The sequence below is a fragment of the Phascolarctos cinereus genome, unplaced genomic scaffold (genome assembly GCF_003287225.1).
Source record: "Phascolarctos cinereus isolate Bilbo 61053 unplaced genomic scaffold, phaCin_HiC Scaffold_726;HRSCAF=1367, whole genome shotgun sequence".
In the NCBI taxonomy this organism is placed as follows: Eukaryota; Metazoa; Chordata; class Mammalia; order Diprotodontia; family Phascolarctidae; genus Phascolarctos; species Phascolarctos cinereus.
In genome coordinates, this window is record NW_027556098.1 from 409,475,856 (window position 1) to 409,491,507 (window position 15,652).

The following is a 15,652-nucleotide window of genomic DNA, read 5'->3' on the forward strand; positions in this document are numbered from 1 at the left end:
TGGAAAAGACAATAAGATGGATAAACTTTTGGTTAATTTTATTTTAAAAAAGAAAGAAGAAAACCAAATTACTAGTATCAAAAATGAAAATGGTGAATTCACCACTGATGAAGAGGAAATTAAAAGAAAATGATTAGGAACTATTTTGCCCAAGTATATGCCAATAAATCTAACAATCTGAGTAAAATGGATGAATATTTACAAAAATATGTATTGCCTAGATTAAGAGAAGAGGAAATAAAATACTTAAATAAGCCCATTTCAGAAAAAGAAATTGAACAAACCATCAATGAACTCCCTAAGAAAAAATCTCCAGGGCCAGATGGATTGACAAGTGAATTCTACCAAACCTTTAAAGAACAATTAATGCGAATACTATATAAACTATTTGGAAAAATAGGTGAGGGAGTCTTACCAAATTCTTTTTATGACACAAATATGGTGTTTGGAGACAATGTGAATATCTCAGTGCTTGGGGATAATGAATCTTACAGATAAACCTAAAGATCCAAGCTTTGAGGACACAAACTTATTATTTGACAAAAATTGCTGGGAAAACTTGAAAGTAGTTTGGCACAAATTGGATCAATATCTCATACTATACAGCAAGATAAGATCAAGATGGACACACCATTGAAACATAAAAGATGATACCATAAGCAAATTAGAGTAGCATGAAATATTTTCCATTTAGATCTATGGATAAGGGAATAATTTATGACCAAACAAGAAATAGAAAGCATTATAGGCTGTAAAATGGAAAAATTTTGATTACATTAAATTTAAAAGGTTTTGTGCAAACAAAACCATTGCAGCCAAGATTATAAGAAAAGCAGTGAACCAAGGCGGAGTGTGAGTGGAGAGGAGATTTTACAGCAAGTTTCTCTAATAAAGGCCTCATTTCCCAATGAGAACTTAGAGAACCAAGTCAAATTTATAAGAATAAGAGTCATTTCCCAATTAATAAATGGTCAAAAGATATAAGATAGTTTTCAGAGGAAGAAATCAAAGCTATGTATAGTTATATGACAAAATGCTCTAAATCACTATTGACTAGAGAAATACAAAATAAAGCAACTCTGAAATATTGCCTCACACCAATTACATTCGCTAATATGACAAAAGAAGGAAAGTAGCAAATGTTGAATGGAATGTGGAAAAATAGGGACACTGTTGGTAGAATTGTGAACTGATCCAATAATTCTGGAGAGCAATTTGGAATAAAGTCCAAAGGGCTATAACACTGTGAATACCCTCTGACTCGGATATACCACTACTACATCTGTATCCTAAAGAGATTCCCCCAAAAAGGAAAAGGATTTATACATATAAAAATATTAATAGCAGCTCCTTCTGTGATGGCAAAGAATTGGAAATTTAGGGGATGCTCATCAATTGAGGAAAGACTGAATACTGAATATGACTGCTATGGAATACTATTGTGCTTTCACAAATGATGACCAAAAAAAAATTTTTTTTATGGAAATGATGAGCAGCATGGTTTCAGAAAAACCTAGAAACATTTACAAGACCTGGTGCAAAGTGAAATGAGCAGAGTCAGGAGACCACTGTGTACAGCAACAGCAATATTGTACAATGATCAATTATGAATGACTTAGCTATTCTCAGCAATACAATGATCCAAGAAAATTCTAAAGCACTTATGAGGAAAAAATGCTATACACATCCAGAGAAAGAACTGATAGAGTCTGAGTGCAGATCGAAGCATACTTTTAAAAAATTTTCTTTATTTTCCTTCATTTTTTTTCGGTCTGGAATTTCTTTTACAATCTGGCTAATACAAAAGTGTTATCATGATTGCACATATATAATATTTATCTAATTGTTTGACTTCTCAAAGAAGGTAGAGTAGTAGAGAGAGAAAGAGGATTTGAAACACCAAATTAAACAAAAAACAAACAAATGTTAAAAATGGTGATACGTGGAGCTGGGAAAAAAAGACAAAACTTTTCACACAAAAAAATAGATAAATTGAGGAAAAGGGGAAGGATTAAGAAAGGGATTGGTCTGCTAATAGGTGTTGTTAAAATTATTATAATGGATGCAAGAATGAAGGTGGAGCTATACAGATCTGGTTTGCTTTGTTTTATTTGCCATAAAGAATGGCCATTGGGCCAGGGAAGATAGAACAAAAATGACTAACAGGACAGTTATGCTCAGTCTAAGTAAATAAAGAGATGGTGCAAGATTGCTTGGCTGCCCTGAATAAGTTCAGGTCACTAAGCCCAGATGAGTCACATACATACATACACCCCTGGATAGTGAAAGGACAGATGGATGTGATTGATGAATTCTACCTAGATCTTCGGAAGATCTCAAATGTCTAGACTAATGCTGAAAGACTGAAAAGAGGTGAATATGGTGCCAATCTTGAAAAGAAAACAAAAAATGAAAATACTTCCCTTTTTCCTGCTTCATTCTCTAGAACAAGTGTTTTTTTAACCATCTTGTGTTATGAACCCCTTGGGCAGTGAGTCTTGTGTGGCCTATGCTCCTCCTTCAGAATCGTATTCGTCAATGTATAAAATATAATACAGAGAATTACAAAGGAAAGTAATTATATTGAAATACAGCTTTAAACATTCCCAGTTCATAGACTATCTGAAATCTATTGGTGGATCCCAGGTTGAGAATCTTGGCTCTAGAGCAAAGCAGCTGTTTGCCTCTACAGCATCCTATGCCAACAATCACCAGGCATATGTTGAGTGCTTTCTATTGGCCATGCACTGTGCTAAGGGTTGGGGAAACAAAGAAAATGCAAAAACAGTACTTATCCTCAAGAAGCTTACCTTCTATTGGGGTGACAATATATATATATAAATCAGCATACATAAAAGAAATATAAAGTAGATGGAAGATAGGCTTAGAGGAAAAGACACTAGCAGTTAAGGGGCATTGAAAAAATTTTATTGGGAAAGGCCACAGAAGGGGGGCGTGGTGGGTAAGTAGGAGGAGCTGGCAACAGGTATTTGCTGGACCTTGCGCTGGGTGGCCCATCAACGGGCCACAATGCAAAGCTTATAGGAGGGAGGGACGTTGCCAAAGCCAGACATCTTGGGGGTGATGTCAATCTCACTGGTGGGAACCAGAGATTGGAGGGAGAAGCTCTGCAAGATGGCTGTGAAGTAGAGGAAGAGCTCCATCCTGGCCATGGCCTCCCCCAGACACACACGTTTCCCTAGGGAGAGCCACCATTATCCACAGAACCAGCAATGGAGAAAAAAGAAACATGGAATATGGATCATTGAAACATGTACAAACAAATGAACCAAATCAAATAAATTTCATATATAGGCTAATCTCAATGGGGCTGGGGAGGCAGTTCTAAGATTCTAAGATTGTACTTGTCTGAAGGTCCAAAAGCAGGAGTGTGCCATAGCCAGTACTTACTGCCTCCAAGGAGCCTATGGTCAAATTCTCCCTATTAATCATTTACTCCTCAGAAATTTTTGTTGATTTAAGTTGTAGAAAGTGATGGAGAATGATTCAGATTAAACTTAAAAGTGTGTCATAGATGCATTTATTTTTTCAGAAAGCTAGTTGTGAAATACTTACCAGCACATCCCTGATTCCATGTATCTTAGAGCTATAAGACACCAAGATTCGAAGAGTCTAACCACTGAATATTGTGTTTTCTTACAACCCTAAAATTCTGTTGTTCCATGAGACAATGGAGAGTATCAGTGACCCTGAGTTCAAATCGCATCTATGATTCTTATTTCTTGCATGAGCTTGGCCAAGTCTCTTTTCTTCTCTGGGCCTCAGTTTCCTCATGTGTAGAATGAGGCTGTTGAACTCTGAGGATCCCTTAAACTCTAAGGTTGCGGTCTTGTGATTCTCTTCTAAGATTCTAACATCTATGGTTATGTCCCAGCCTTATAGCCCATGCTCTAATCCCAGACCCTGCAATGTCTCTGAGCAGGAAGAATGGAAAGAAGGGGGAGGTTTCTAAGAACCCACCAGAAGCAAATGGCACGAAGGCTTCGTTCTTCTTGAAGCGTCCCTGCTCATCAAGAAAATGCTTTGGTTCGAAGATTTCAGGTTTTGAGAAATACTTAGGATCTCGAAGAGCAGAGCCAATGAGAGGGAAGATATCAGTGCCCTGGAGGGAAGGTAGGTATGAGTGTAATGAGCAGAGCCAGCTCTAGGATAGAGGGGCCGGAGCTGGGCTGGGGAGCAGGAAAGCAGAGAAAAGGATTTGATGGGGGAGACACACCAGGAGGAGCCCCTTACCTTTGGTAGGATGTAACCTCGGAAGTGGGTGTCTCGTGTGACTGTGTGAGGGACACCCATGGGCACAATGTCTGTAATCCTCTGGATCTCATGGATGACTGCATCAGTGTATGGCATCTGCATCCGGTCCTCTGCCTTGGGGAATCTGTGTTGCCCAATGACTTGATCAATCTCCTCTTGGACCTTGGCTAGAAGGGTCAGAAATCTTGAGAATCTGACATTCAGGCTCAAAGGAGTCTCATATGAGAGATTATGTGACTTTGGGTAAGTCCCTTTCTTCTCTAGGCTTCTGTTGTGAACTATGGAGGTTGGTTGAGATATCTTCCCATTCTAAGTCATTGAACCTGCCAACCTTAAAATGAGAGAACCTTGGAATCATTGACTCTTAAAATAATGAACCTAGGGCTGAAAGGGACCTCAGAGGTGATCTAGTTAAATGCCCTTAGCTTACAGAGGAGGAAACTAAGGCCTATTATTATTTTCTAAGCTCATATAGATCAATGGCAGAGTCAGGATCTGAACCCAGGCCTTCCAAATCCCAAATCCAGTGCTCCTTTCTATAGTACCACACTGCTTCCAATAAGCAACAGCCTAGAGCTACATAGCGTAACAAAGCCATAAAAAATGACCTAGAAATCTCTTGGGATCATGGAATCTTAAAATCCTACTTCAGAATCCTAGAATCTGATTATCATAAAGCCTTTCAATCATGAGATCTTGGAGAAACAAAACTTTAGTTGCCTAGAATTCTAGAATTATGGGAATGATAGATTTGGATTTGAAGAATTATGGAATGTTTATAATGGTCAATAAGAGATGAAAAAATTTCCTCCCTTCACACGGGAGTGGTGGACTATGGGTATAGAACAGTGCATGTGCTGTAAGGCTCCATTAATGTGTTGTTCCATTTTGTCAAATCCTCTTTCTTATCCTTTGTTACAGAAGATAGTCCACATGGGAGGGAAGAAGGAAGTGAAGGTGATATGAATAAAAACAACCTCCCGTACCCACTAATTAATTCCCTGTGCCTCAGTTACCTCAACTGTAAAATCAGGGGGTTGGCCAAGTATGCACCTACCATCCCATGGCATCAATTTTAAAGATCATTTTTACAATAGCTTTCATTTATATAGCAATGTATAAATATCATCTACTTTTATCCTCACAATAACTCTGGGGGATAGTTGTTATTTCTGTTTTACAGATTAGGAAACAGGTAGGTTAAGTGACTTGCCCAGGGTCACACAGCTAGTGTATGAGGCTTGATTTGAATTTAGGTCTTTCTGACTCATTAATGCCAATACTCTATGCTACCAAGCTGCCTCTGTTTAATCTTTTTCGGCCTCTTCCAACTTTTTGTGACCCTTTTTGGGGGTTTTCTTAGCAACGATACTGGAATGGTTTGCCATTTCCTTCTCCAGCTCACTTTACAAATGAACAACTGAGGTAAACAGGGTGAAGTGACTTGCACAGGGTCACACAGCTAGTAAGTGTCTGAGGCCAGATTTAAACTCATGAAGATTCATCTTGCTGATTCCAAGCCCAGTCCTCTATGCACTATGGTGTCCTAGCTGCCTCTGTTGCCAACTCTAATTCCATTTTTATAAGACTGGCAGGAAAAGAGTTGGAAGGAGGGTTCAATTCATTTCCATTCAACAAGCATTTAAGTATTAAGCACATACTACCCTCCAGAACAGGGCTAAGCACAGGATTTAGGATTTGTTTGTTTTTTAAACCAGACCGTGATTTCATCAATCCTTATATTAATGCAGAGTAGGAAATTCCTTGTACCCAATACAGATCAGCACTTACCTAAAGCAGTAGGATGTAAGGATACAAAGGCAAAAAAAATGAAAGAAAGAAAAAAAAAGCCCCAACCCTACCTCAAAGAGCGTATGTTCTACTGAGAGATGCCACAGGTGAAGATATGGCAAATGCATGCTTTTTTTGAGGAGAGCAGATTAGATGGGACACCTGAGTTGAAATTGGGAGGAAAGAGAGCATGGCAGGACCAGGGCTGCTTGTGAGAAGGCAGCAAAGGCTGGAAATGGGGGAGCAGCAATCATGCTACTGAGTTATCGTCCTTGAGAATCAAGGAGGACCAAAATGACATCATTATGGAGAGGTGAATGTACACTGGGTCTGACTGTGGCTGATCAGACCAATACAAGCTCAGAAGACTACCACAGGTTGGGCACAATGAGGAACAAGAGAAGGAGTGATGTGTCCTCTATAAATTTGGAAAGGTAGGTCTAAATTGTGGCCTCTGAGGACTGACAGTGAGGTCTGCCTCTTGGTTCTGGGCAGAGGCTATGATCTATACGAGTACAGTGAAGAATAGGCTTTCACATAAAACCAGTACCTTTATTGGTTTCCTTGACCCTAATAATTACAAGATGAGTGTGGGAGTATGGTAAAGATGTTTCTTTAAAAGAGCATCAATAAAATATTTTAAATGTTATTTTTCAAGCATCTATTTTAACTATTATTTTGCTTTCTTTCCAAATCATACTATTCTAAAGAGTGGATTTAATACAACAAAAAAAATACTTATCGTGCTGTCTGACTCCATAGCTCTCCACACATGTTTTTGTCCTTTTCTTTCTTTCTTTCTTTCTTTATTTGGTCCAGAGTTTCAGATTTAGTTGGTATGGAGGACTGACTGTAGGGGAAACTTTCCCTCCCCACCTCCCTACCAGTGCAGAGGCCAAGTGTTCTGCAACTCTGTCTTGGGTACTTAGAGTTTAAAAGAGTTGTCTAGTGTTACACAGATATCATGTGCCAAAAGGCCTTGCCCCCAATTCTTCCTCACTACCAAAGTGAGCTTTCCATCCACTAACACCACACAGCCCATCATTGAACGGATAGGTGGATGGGTGGATACATAAAAAGATTGATAGATCAATAGATTGATGGATCAATAGATACATGGATGGATGGGTCAATGGATCAATGGATAGACATAAATGAATGGATGGATGATTAATGGTTAGGTGAATACATGAATGAGTGGATCGATGAATGGATGGGTAGATGAATTACACAGATAGATTAGCATAGATAGATAACAGATACATATACAGATAGATAGATAGATAGATAGATAAAGAGAAGATAAACACCTGAATTGTTGGAGTAGGAAGGTTTCGTGGTTTTTTTTTTTAGTGGAAGAAATATTGGATTACAAGCGATTATCTCCAAGGTCCCTTTTTAAGCCTGGCATGAGTGATTTTATGAGTAGCTTCCTCAGGGTCTTTCTCCCAGTGTCTCTCCCACCCCAATACTGTTGCTGTTACAATGTAAGCTCCTCGGAAGTAGGAATTGTTTCATTCTTTGTATTTATAACTCTAGCACCTGGCCCAAAGCCTGACACACTCAACTGTTTGTTGACTCCCTGATTGATTCAGGGGAACCAGAAGGTACATGGCCATCAGGGTCTCTCAGGGAATGAGGTTCTATTCAGGGCCAGACATGAGGGCAAAAACAATGGCGACCAGGAGGATGGTCAGGAAGAGGACTCACCTCCCACCTCTGGATGTTTCATGAGAAGCAGAAACCCATAGCGCAGTGTGGAGCTGACTGTTTCCGTCCCAGCAAAGAACAGGTTTAAAGTGGTGAGGACCAGGTTCTTAAGGTTGAATTCTGTCTGAGGATTGTCTTTTTCCTTGAGGTAGGGGGAGAGACACTGCACCTCAGAGTTCATGCTTTCCTCTGGTCTTCCACTGTAAGTCTCCTGTGCCTCCCCTCTCCCCATCCTTGGGTCTCAGGGGCTGGCCAGCTTGTCCTGGTAACAGGTATCTCTAGGAGTGGGACTTACGGAGATTGCTTAGGACTTACTGGAGAGGGGAGGGACTCGGCCATCTGGGGCTGGGAGGACTGAGGGGATGGAGAGGGCGTAGGAAGGGTGCTCCAGCCAGAGAATGGCAGAACTTGGCTCATGCAGGAAGTTTTCCTTTCTCTGGGAAGCCTGTCTTGACCCCCTTTAGTTCAAAAAAGATCACTGATCTAGCCTGAAAAGGACCCGAGGTTATGGGGTTCAATCCCCTCATTTTACAGATAAAGAAACTAAGGCTTTTAGAAATGCAATGACTTGCCCGAGATCATCTTGTCATAAGTAATGGAGAGTGGGACAGTGAAAAGATCTCTGGCTATGAAGCCAGAGGACCTGGGTTCAAAATCCTACCTCTGATAGTACCTGCATAACCCTTGGGCTCCTCGGTTTACTTCTCTAGGGGTCAGTCTCCTCATCCTCTGTCAGATGAGGGGGTTGGGACTTCTAGCTCTAGATTTATGAGCCAGGTCCTGATTCCAACTCCAGTGTGGTTTCTCCTCGAATTATCATATACCTGTATGTATTTGCACATTCTTCCTCCTCCCCACCTTGAGAGAATGGTAGGTGTTTCTTATCCATACTACTTTGTACATAGTAAGAGCTCAATAGGTGCTTGATGAATGGGAAGATTGCTGGCTTAGAGTTGGAAAGGACTTTGGTTCATCTAGTCTGATTCCTTCATTTTACAGATGAGGAAACTGAGGTCCAGGTTGAGGAAGGGATTTGCCTAGTATAGCACAGGTAGTAAGTGGAAGAATCAAGATTTAAATTCATGTCTGACAACTTTAGATCCCGAGGGAAATGACCAGGACACCAGAGGATTGGGGTGGGGGGGATGGGAGAGGGAGGCTTTGAAAGACAGCTTGAGTAGTATGGCTTGGATTCAATGGATCATAGAGAGAGAGAGAGCCACACTTGACTATATGGATAAGAATGTGGGGCTTGGGCAGTGGGAATAGGAGAGGGAGAGGCTGGGAGCACTCGGGGAAAAGTAGGGAGTATTGCAGGTGGCACCTGATGCATTTTCACAAGGAAGCAGTCTATGAAGTCCCGGGGGCTGTTGGGATCCAGGGAGGCCTCGTTGATCTTGACCCTGGATGCAACAAAGTCCTTCAGCTCTTCGATAAGGTTGTAAATTTTGTGGTGGCGGCCAGGCAGGTACTGCATGATCCCTGAGTACATGTCATAGAGCTGAGGGATTGGGAGAGGGATGGAAAGGAGAGCATGCCTCATTAGACTGGAGAAACAGCACATGAAGAAGGGGAAGTGATTGGAGGAGCCAAATGGGTAGGGATAGCTGAAGGTTAAGGAATTTCAAAGGGAAAAAGAAACACAAGTATTTCTTTTTCTCCAGGGAACTTTTGTTCTGTTGTGGGGAAAGGAAGCAGAGACAAAATGTGAGAGCATACCCCTCCACCACCAACACCATGTTTCCGTTTCTACTCCCTTCAGGAATTTATGGCTAAGATGATCACTAAGCACCAGGTTTGCAAAGCTCTTCCATTGGGTCTGCATAACAACTCCATGACCAAGGTGCTATTCAAATTACTATCTCTTGTTTACAGTGGAGGACACTGAGGCTCAGAAAGGTCAAATGACTTGCTCACAGTCACAAAGATAGCAATTGTAGGGAATTACCAGAGTATTACCAAATAACTCTCTCTGCTGGTATACACGTCCCTAGAGTTACTCGGAGGCGCTGATAAGTTGTGACTTATCCATGGGAACACAACTAGTATGCATGGTAGAAGCAGGATTTATACCTAATTCTCTCTGCCTCTCAGGAGGCTCCTTTATCTACTATGCCATGCTGTCCCTAACAGATAATAATGTCTATAAATAAATGTTAATCTAAAAAGGAATAAATCCTGGGCTTCCAGGATTCTGAGGTTTATACTGATTCCAAGATTCTATCACTTTAAAGTTCTGAGATTCTAGGTTCCATAAGTCTAAGCCTCCAGGCTTTGATGATTCTGAGATTCTATTATCTTGAGCCTGTACTTCTAAATCTCTAAGACTGTGATTCTAATATTTTAAAACTCTGGAGTCTAAATTTCATGTTTCTAAGGTTCCATGATGTTATGTTTCTCTGGTTCTCATATTCTAAGATTTATTAGGTTCTAATATTCTAAGGTTTTTATGCCAAGGTTCCAAGATTCTAAGGTTCTGTATAAAGTTCAAGAGGTTCTAATATGCTAAAATTCTAAGGGACTGTGGTTCTAATGTTCTAAGATTCCAATAAGTTAAGGTTCTATGATTCTAAGATTTGTGAGTATATTTTCTAACACTCTGGTATTCTAAAATTTGAAAATTTTAATAGAGTGTTCTGTGATTCTAAGGTTTTAATCTTCTAATACTCTATGTTTCTAGAGCTTAATGGGCTATGGCTCTAACATTCTGTGATTCTTTGCTTTTAAGGTACTTGTATCCTAAAGTTAAAAAGCCTAGTGCCCTAGAGTTCTAAGTTCCCAATATTTTGATTTCTTGGAGTCTAAGGTTCCATTTATAAGGTTCTAGTATTCCAAAATTCTGAGGCTCTATGGTTCTAATTTTCTAAGATTCTACTAGACTAAACTTTCATGATTCTAAGATTCTGTGAGTCTACATTTCTAACTTTCTTATATTCTACTGTGTGAAGGTTTTCATATAAGGTTCTGTGATTCTAAAGTTTCAAGTTTCCAACAGTCTTCGGCTCTTGAGCCTAAGGGCCTATTGTTCTAAGATTCCATGATTCTTTGTTTCTAAGGTACTAGTATTCTAAAATTAAAAGATTCTAAGTTCCCAGCATTCTAAGTTTCCAGATCTTATGGTTCTGTTTCCAATGTTCTAGTATTCTAAAATTAAGATATTCTAGTACTTTGGGGTTCTACGTTCCTGAGTAAATAATAAATTCTATGATTTTAGAGTAAAAGATTCTGTCATTCTGTTTCTCAGGTTCTTATAGTTTAAAATTTTAAAATTCTAGTATTCTAAGGTTCTATGACTATTGAATTCTATGCCTTGACAAGGTTAACTAACATTCCATGAGTCAATGCCTTTAGGATCCCATGAGTTGTTTTTTGTTTGGGTGCAAGGGGTTGGAGGATTGGAGGAAGCTGCCACCACCAACAGTACCTGGGCCCAGGGCGTGCTCATTTCAATGAAGCTACCATTGATCAGGTGCAGCAGATACAAGAACTGCTCGTCCTCATAGTCGAATCGGCTCCCAAACACCACAGAGCTGATGACGTTGGAGACGCTGCGGCTCAGGAAGAAGGTGGGATCAATGGGGACTCCTAGAAGAGAGATGGAGGGATGCAGGGATCGGACAGAGGGGCAGTGAAGGACATGGAGATGGAGATGTGGAAAGAAGAGCCCCATGTAGGCAGACTGGTAACTTATTTGGCATCAGACTCCGTTCTCTGAGTGACCTTAGACACTTCCTCTTTTCCACTCTCTCTCTCTCTCTGGGCCGTAGTTTCCTCCTCTGTAAAAAGGAGTTGGACACATGGGCTAAGATCTTAAGATCATAGAGCTAAAAGGGACCTTAGAGGTCACTTGCTGCAAGTACCTTCTCATTTTGCAAATGAGGAAACTGAGGCTAGGTTTGTATAGTGATTTATCCAAGGGCACTCAGTTATTAAATAGAAGAGGTGAGATTTGAACCAAGGTCTTATGGATCCTATGATTGCACAGCCAATAAACTTTGCATTTCCCATAATGTCATCCTCATTTGACAGATGAGGAAACTGAGGCCCACTAGCTAAGTTAAGTCATTTGACCCACATCACACAGACAATATGAGTGAAAGGCTGAATTTGAACCCAGGTTCTCTAACTCCAAAACCAGTGCATTTGCCAGGGCCCTTCCAGATCTGAGCCTGGACCAAGGGAGGGAGAGAAAGACCTTTAGGATCCCCCAAACCTCCTCCTTAATAAGCTCTGTTCTAAAGCTGCCTGAGCCTTTCATAAGCCCATCTCTCCCAATATCATCCCCCAACTCCACTTAGGCCTCTGATTCTCCTCATGGCCCCTCAATCTTAAGGCACCCTCCCCCACCTCCCTATTCTCCTGCCTCCATTTCTTCCAAAACCCCTGAGTAGCTCTTACCATTTGTTTTCCGCAATTCTTCAAGCAAGAAGCCAGCCTCTTCCTGAATGCGCTCCTCAATGCTGCGCTTCCCCATCCCAAAATCTCGAAGGATAGTTAGAGAGAAACGACGCAAGATCCGCCAGCGATCCCCATTGGCCATTGCCACACCTGCCAGTGCAAAAATGAGCACCTACTGTGTGTAGAGCAATAGGATGGAGTATCACAGGCAAGAAGGTCAGGGTGACAATAACAGCGCCAAGGAGTCATGGGATTTAGAGTTGGAAGGGACCAACATGTTCCAGTTCCCATTTTACAGAACCATAAATTGAGGCTCAGAGTGGTTACAAGGGCTGAGGGACGTGAGAGGACATTTAGCCCAGCCCTCTCTTTTGGTAGAAGTGGAAACTGAGGTACATAAGGAGGAAGGGACTTGCCCTAGGTTACACAGAGGGAGCAGCTGGACCAATCCTGGGACCCAAGCCTGCTATCTCCAAACCCAGAACTCTTTCCATGACAGGGTCTGGTCCCCACCTTACAGACTCATTATTAGATAGTTGAGGATTCAGCCTAGGACAAAGAGCAGCCTCCAGGATCCAAGGCAAAGAGCCTCAGTCTTGAAAACTTGCGGTTTCTTCTTGTTATTCAGTCATGCCCAATTCTTCATAATCCCTTTTGGAGGTGTTCTTGGCAAAGATACTGGAGTGGTTTCCCACTTCCTTCTCCATCTCATTTTACAGATGAAGAAGCTGAGGCAAACAGGATTCAGTGACTTGCTCAGGATCACACAGCTATTAGGTGTCTGAGGCCAGATTTCAACTCAGGAAGACAAGTTTTGCTGACTGTAGCCCTGGCACTCTATACCCTATGGTGCTTCAATGAAGGGACTGGAGTAATGGCCTCAACCTCAAATAACAATGGATCCCTGAACCCACATATTGACAAAAGACAATCCAGTCCGATCAAGGAGACAGCATGCAGACACATGGACAGCTGAGAGAGAGGCAGGATAAATTAGGGGCATCTCAGATGGAAGGCAGTAAGATTGAGGAGGACCAGAACAGGCTTCTTATGGAAGGTGGCACTTTCAGGGAAGTCAGGAGGCAGAGATGAGGAGGATGAGCATTTCAGGAAAGGGGGAAAGCTCATAAAAATGCCCAGAGTCATTTCGTTTTCTCCCCTTCTTAATGGGTGGGGGAGTAAATGGAGCAGGGAGCAAAATCAGGAACAGAAAATGAAATGTAATGGGGAAAAAACGGCCAGTGTTGGGAGATGGAGGATCTAAGGTCCTCCCCACTTCTAAGTCTTGCACTCCTATACTGTCCCCTCTCCACCAAAAGAGCCCCACTCAGCCCCCGTAAAGGAAGCTCTAATTCTACGGTGGTGGCCATTTTTCTCTTGGTTCTTGGGGGTATCAGAGAAAGGTTTCACTTTTTACTAAGCTACAGATTAATATGCAGGGAATTAAGAGTATCGTAACCACTTGACAGTCAGCATACTTTTCAGAAGTGGGATCTCTCACCATGACCCTGAAAGTTCCTGTCAACTGAAGCCAGCTCCCCCCGGCCACTGAACTCCTCTGCATGGTCGACCAGCGCCTCCTTCACTGCCTCATGGCCGCATAGCACGACTACTCTTCGAGGACCCATGTAGACAGTAAACACAGGCCCATACTTCTTACTGAGCTGAGGGGAAAAAAGTAGGAGGTGAGACAGGGAGGTCCCAGCCGTATTTCCCAGGCAGGGCCTCAGAGACAAGGTAGGACAGTACCAAAAGATGGCCCGGATGACAACCCAGTAGAGTGGAAAGATCCCTAGTCAAGAGATCTGAGTTTCATCCCGGGATCTCCTCTATTGGACTCTATTTCCCTAATGTAGGGAATGGACTAGATTATTTCTAAAGTCTCTTCCAGACCTTATGGTTTAAATGTAAATTAACCTTTATGATGTTAACATTCTGTAATTTACTCCATAGTGTTAAAGAATTTAGGATTCTGGTTCTAACATCCAGAGGTCCTGAGCATCTAAAATTCTAAAATTCTCCAACCCTGTGACTGCATGAAAGAAGGTGGGCAGACTCACCTCCAGGAAAGACTGAAATGTGGCATCAGTGCGGACCTGCAGCAGGTTGCCCAGGAAGGGTATGGGAGTGGGCCCCGGGGGTAGCTTGCCTGCTTTGTGCACGCGTTTCCAGGCAATGAGGATGGCAAGGCAGGGAACACAGAGAGCCAAAAAAAGTGTGATAACACCACCAAACTCCATGCTGCCTGGAGGAGGGGGTACCCAGCCTGCCGGGGGCCCCAGTTATATATTCATCAGGGCTCAGCCTTATCTGAAACCTGAATCTCCCTGGGATTAAGCTTTCCAAAGCCTGGTACCATGGATTACATAACTTGTGTCCCCTCCCTCAGGCATGAAAGAAAAGGTCACTGCTAGCTGGAGCAGCCAAGAAAACATCCTGGACAAGGGGGCTCTGGACTGGCTCTCTCAGCCCCTTCCCCCTCTGCATCCCATGACCCCTTCCTCCTTCTGGAGACCAGCATGATGGTCTGGCAAGGCGCTGGTTTGGGAGTTCAAGAACTGGTTTGAATGCACACTCTGCTCCCAACTCCCCGTGCGAACCTGGGCAAGTGACTTCACCTTCCTGTCCTCGGTTTCTCCATGTGTAAAATGAGAGCATGGAGTAGATGGCCATTGAGGTCCTTTCCAGCCATAAAGAGTTGTGCCCTCTCAACATAAAGGCTGCTCCGACCCTTTATTTCTCCAACTAAAGAAACCCAGAGTCAGAAAAAGGGCGGGATTTGTCCAGCTCACACAATGGGCTAGGAGCAGAGTTTAGGCTTGGGATCTTGATGCCTAGCCTAACCTAAAACCCTTCCTCTATGGAATGCTGTTTTGGCATCTGTAGTCAGGTAGAGTCATCTGGGGCAGCATTCCAGTGGGCTCTGCTGTCTGGCCCAGAATGACTTTGGCCCTGCAGCTCGAGCTCTGAGGCAGGCCCTCCCAGGAGCCCCAAAGGCCCAGTTGTAAGGCTCTTAGACAGTTACGGTGGCACACTGGACCTAGAGTCAGGAAGACACAAGTTCAAATCTGACTCCTAGAAGCTAGCTGTAGAACCTCAGGCCAGTCACTTAACCTGCGTGCCTCAGTTTCTTCATCCATAAAAAGGGGATGATAATAGCACCTCCTCCCTAGGGTAGTTGTGAGGAAGTGCTTTTTGAGCCATAAAGCACAACATAAATGCTAGTTATCATTACTGTTATATTGTTAGTATTATTGTTGTTATTATTATTATTATTAGTTCATGGGACCTGTTGCTGGAAGGAGCTTTGGAGCCCTTGGAGTCTGACTCCCCCATTCTAGAGATGAGTAAACAGACTCAGAGAGAAGGGACTTACTCAAGGCGAACAGGTAAAAAGTGGGAGGCAGCAGGGCACCATGGCTGCTGAGGTCTCTTCTCGCTCTGGACCTGTATTCCTAACAAGCAGGGCTGGGATTTG

The 15,652-nt window shown here is 42.4% G+C and overlaps 1 protein-coding gene across 1 annotated transcript; it reads right to left on the reverse strand.

The window, feature by feature from the left end:
* Window positions 1-3,017: 3,017 nt before the first annotated feature.
* LOC110203817 (cytochrome P450 2G1) lies at window positions 3,018-14,414 on the reverse strand. The gene is made up of 9 exons (XM_020980257.1): window positions 14,235-14,414; window positions 13,676-13,838; window positions 12,175-12,324; window positions 11,201-11,361; window positions 9,101-9,277; window positions 7,777-7,918; window positions 4,255-4,442; window positions 3,982-4,123; window positions 3,018-3,199 (listed from the first exon to the last, which is right to left on the reverse strand). Exons 1-9 carry the CDS (start codon window positions 14,412-14,414, stop codon window positions 3,018-3,020), a joined length of 1,485 nt encoding a protein of 494 aa, XP_020835916.1.
* Window positions 14,415-15,652: the final 1,238 nt, after the last annotated feature.

Excerpts from the sequence above, each read along its gene's own strand:
- LOC110203817 (XM_020980257.1), bottom strand. The coding sequence starts at position 14,414 with ATGGAGTTTGGTGGTGTTATCACACTTTTTTTGGCTCTCTGTGTTCCC. Across the intron at positions 12,325-13,675 it reads CAGGAACTTTCAGGGTCATG|GTGTGGCAATGGCCAATGGG; the intron begins GTGAGAGATCCC and ends TTGCACTGGCAG. Across the intron at positions 9,278-11,200 it reads TGAGCACGCCCTGGGCCCAG|CTCTATGACATGTACTCAGG; the intron begins GTACTGTTGGTG and ends CCAATCCCTCAG.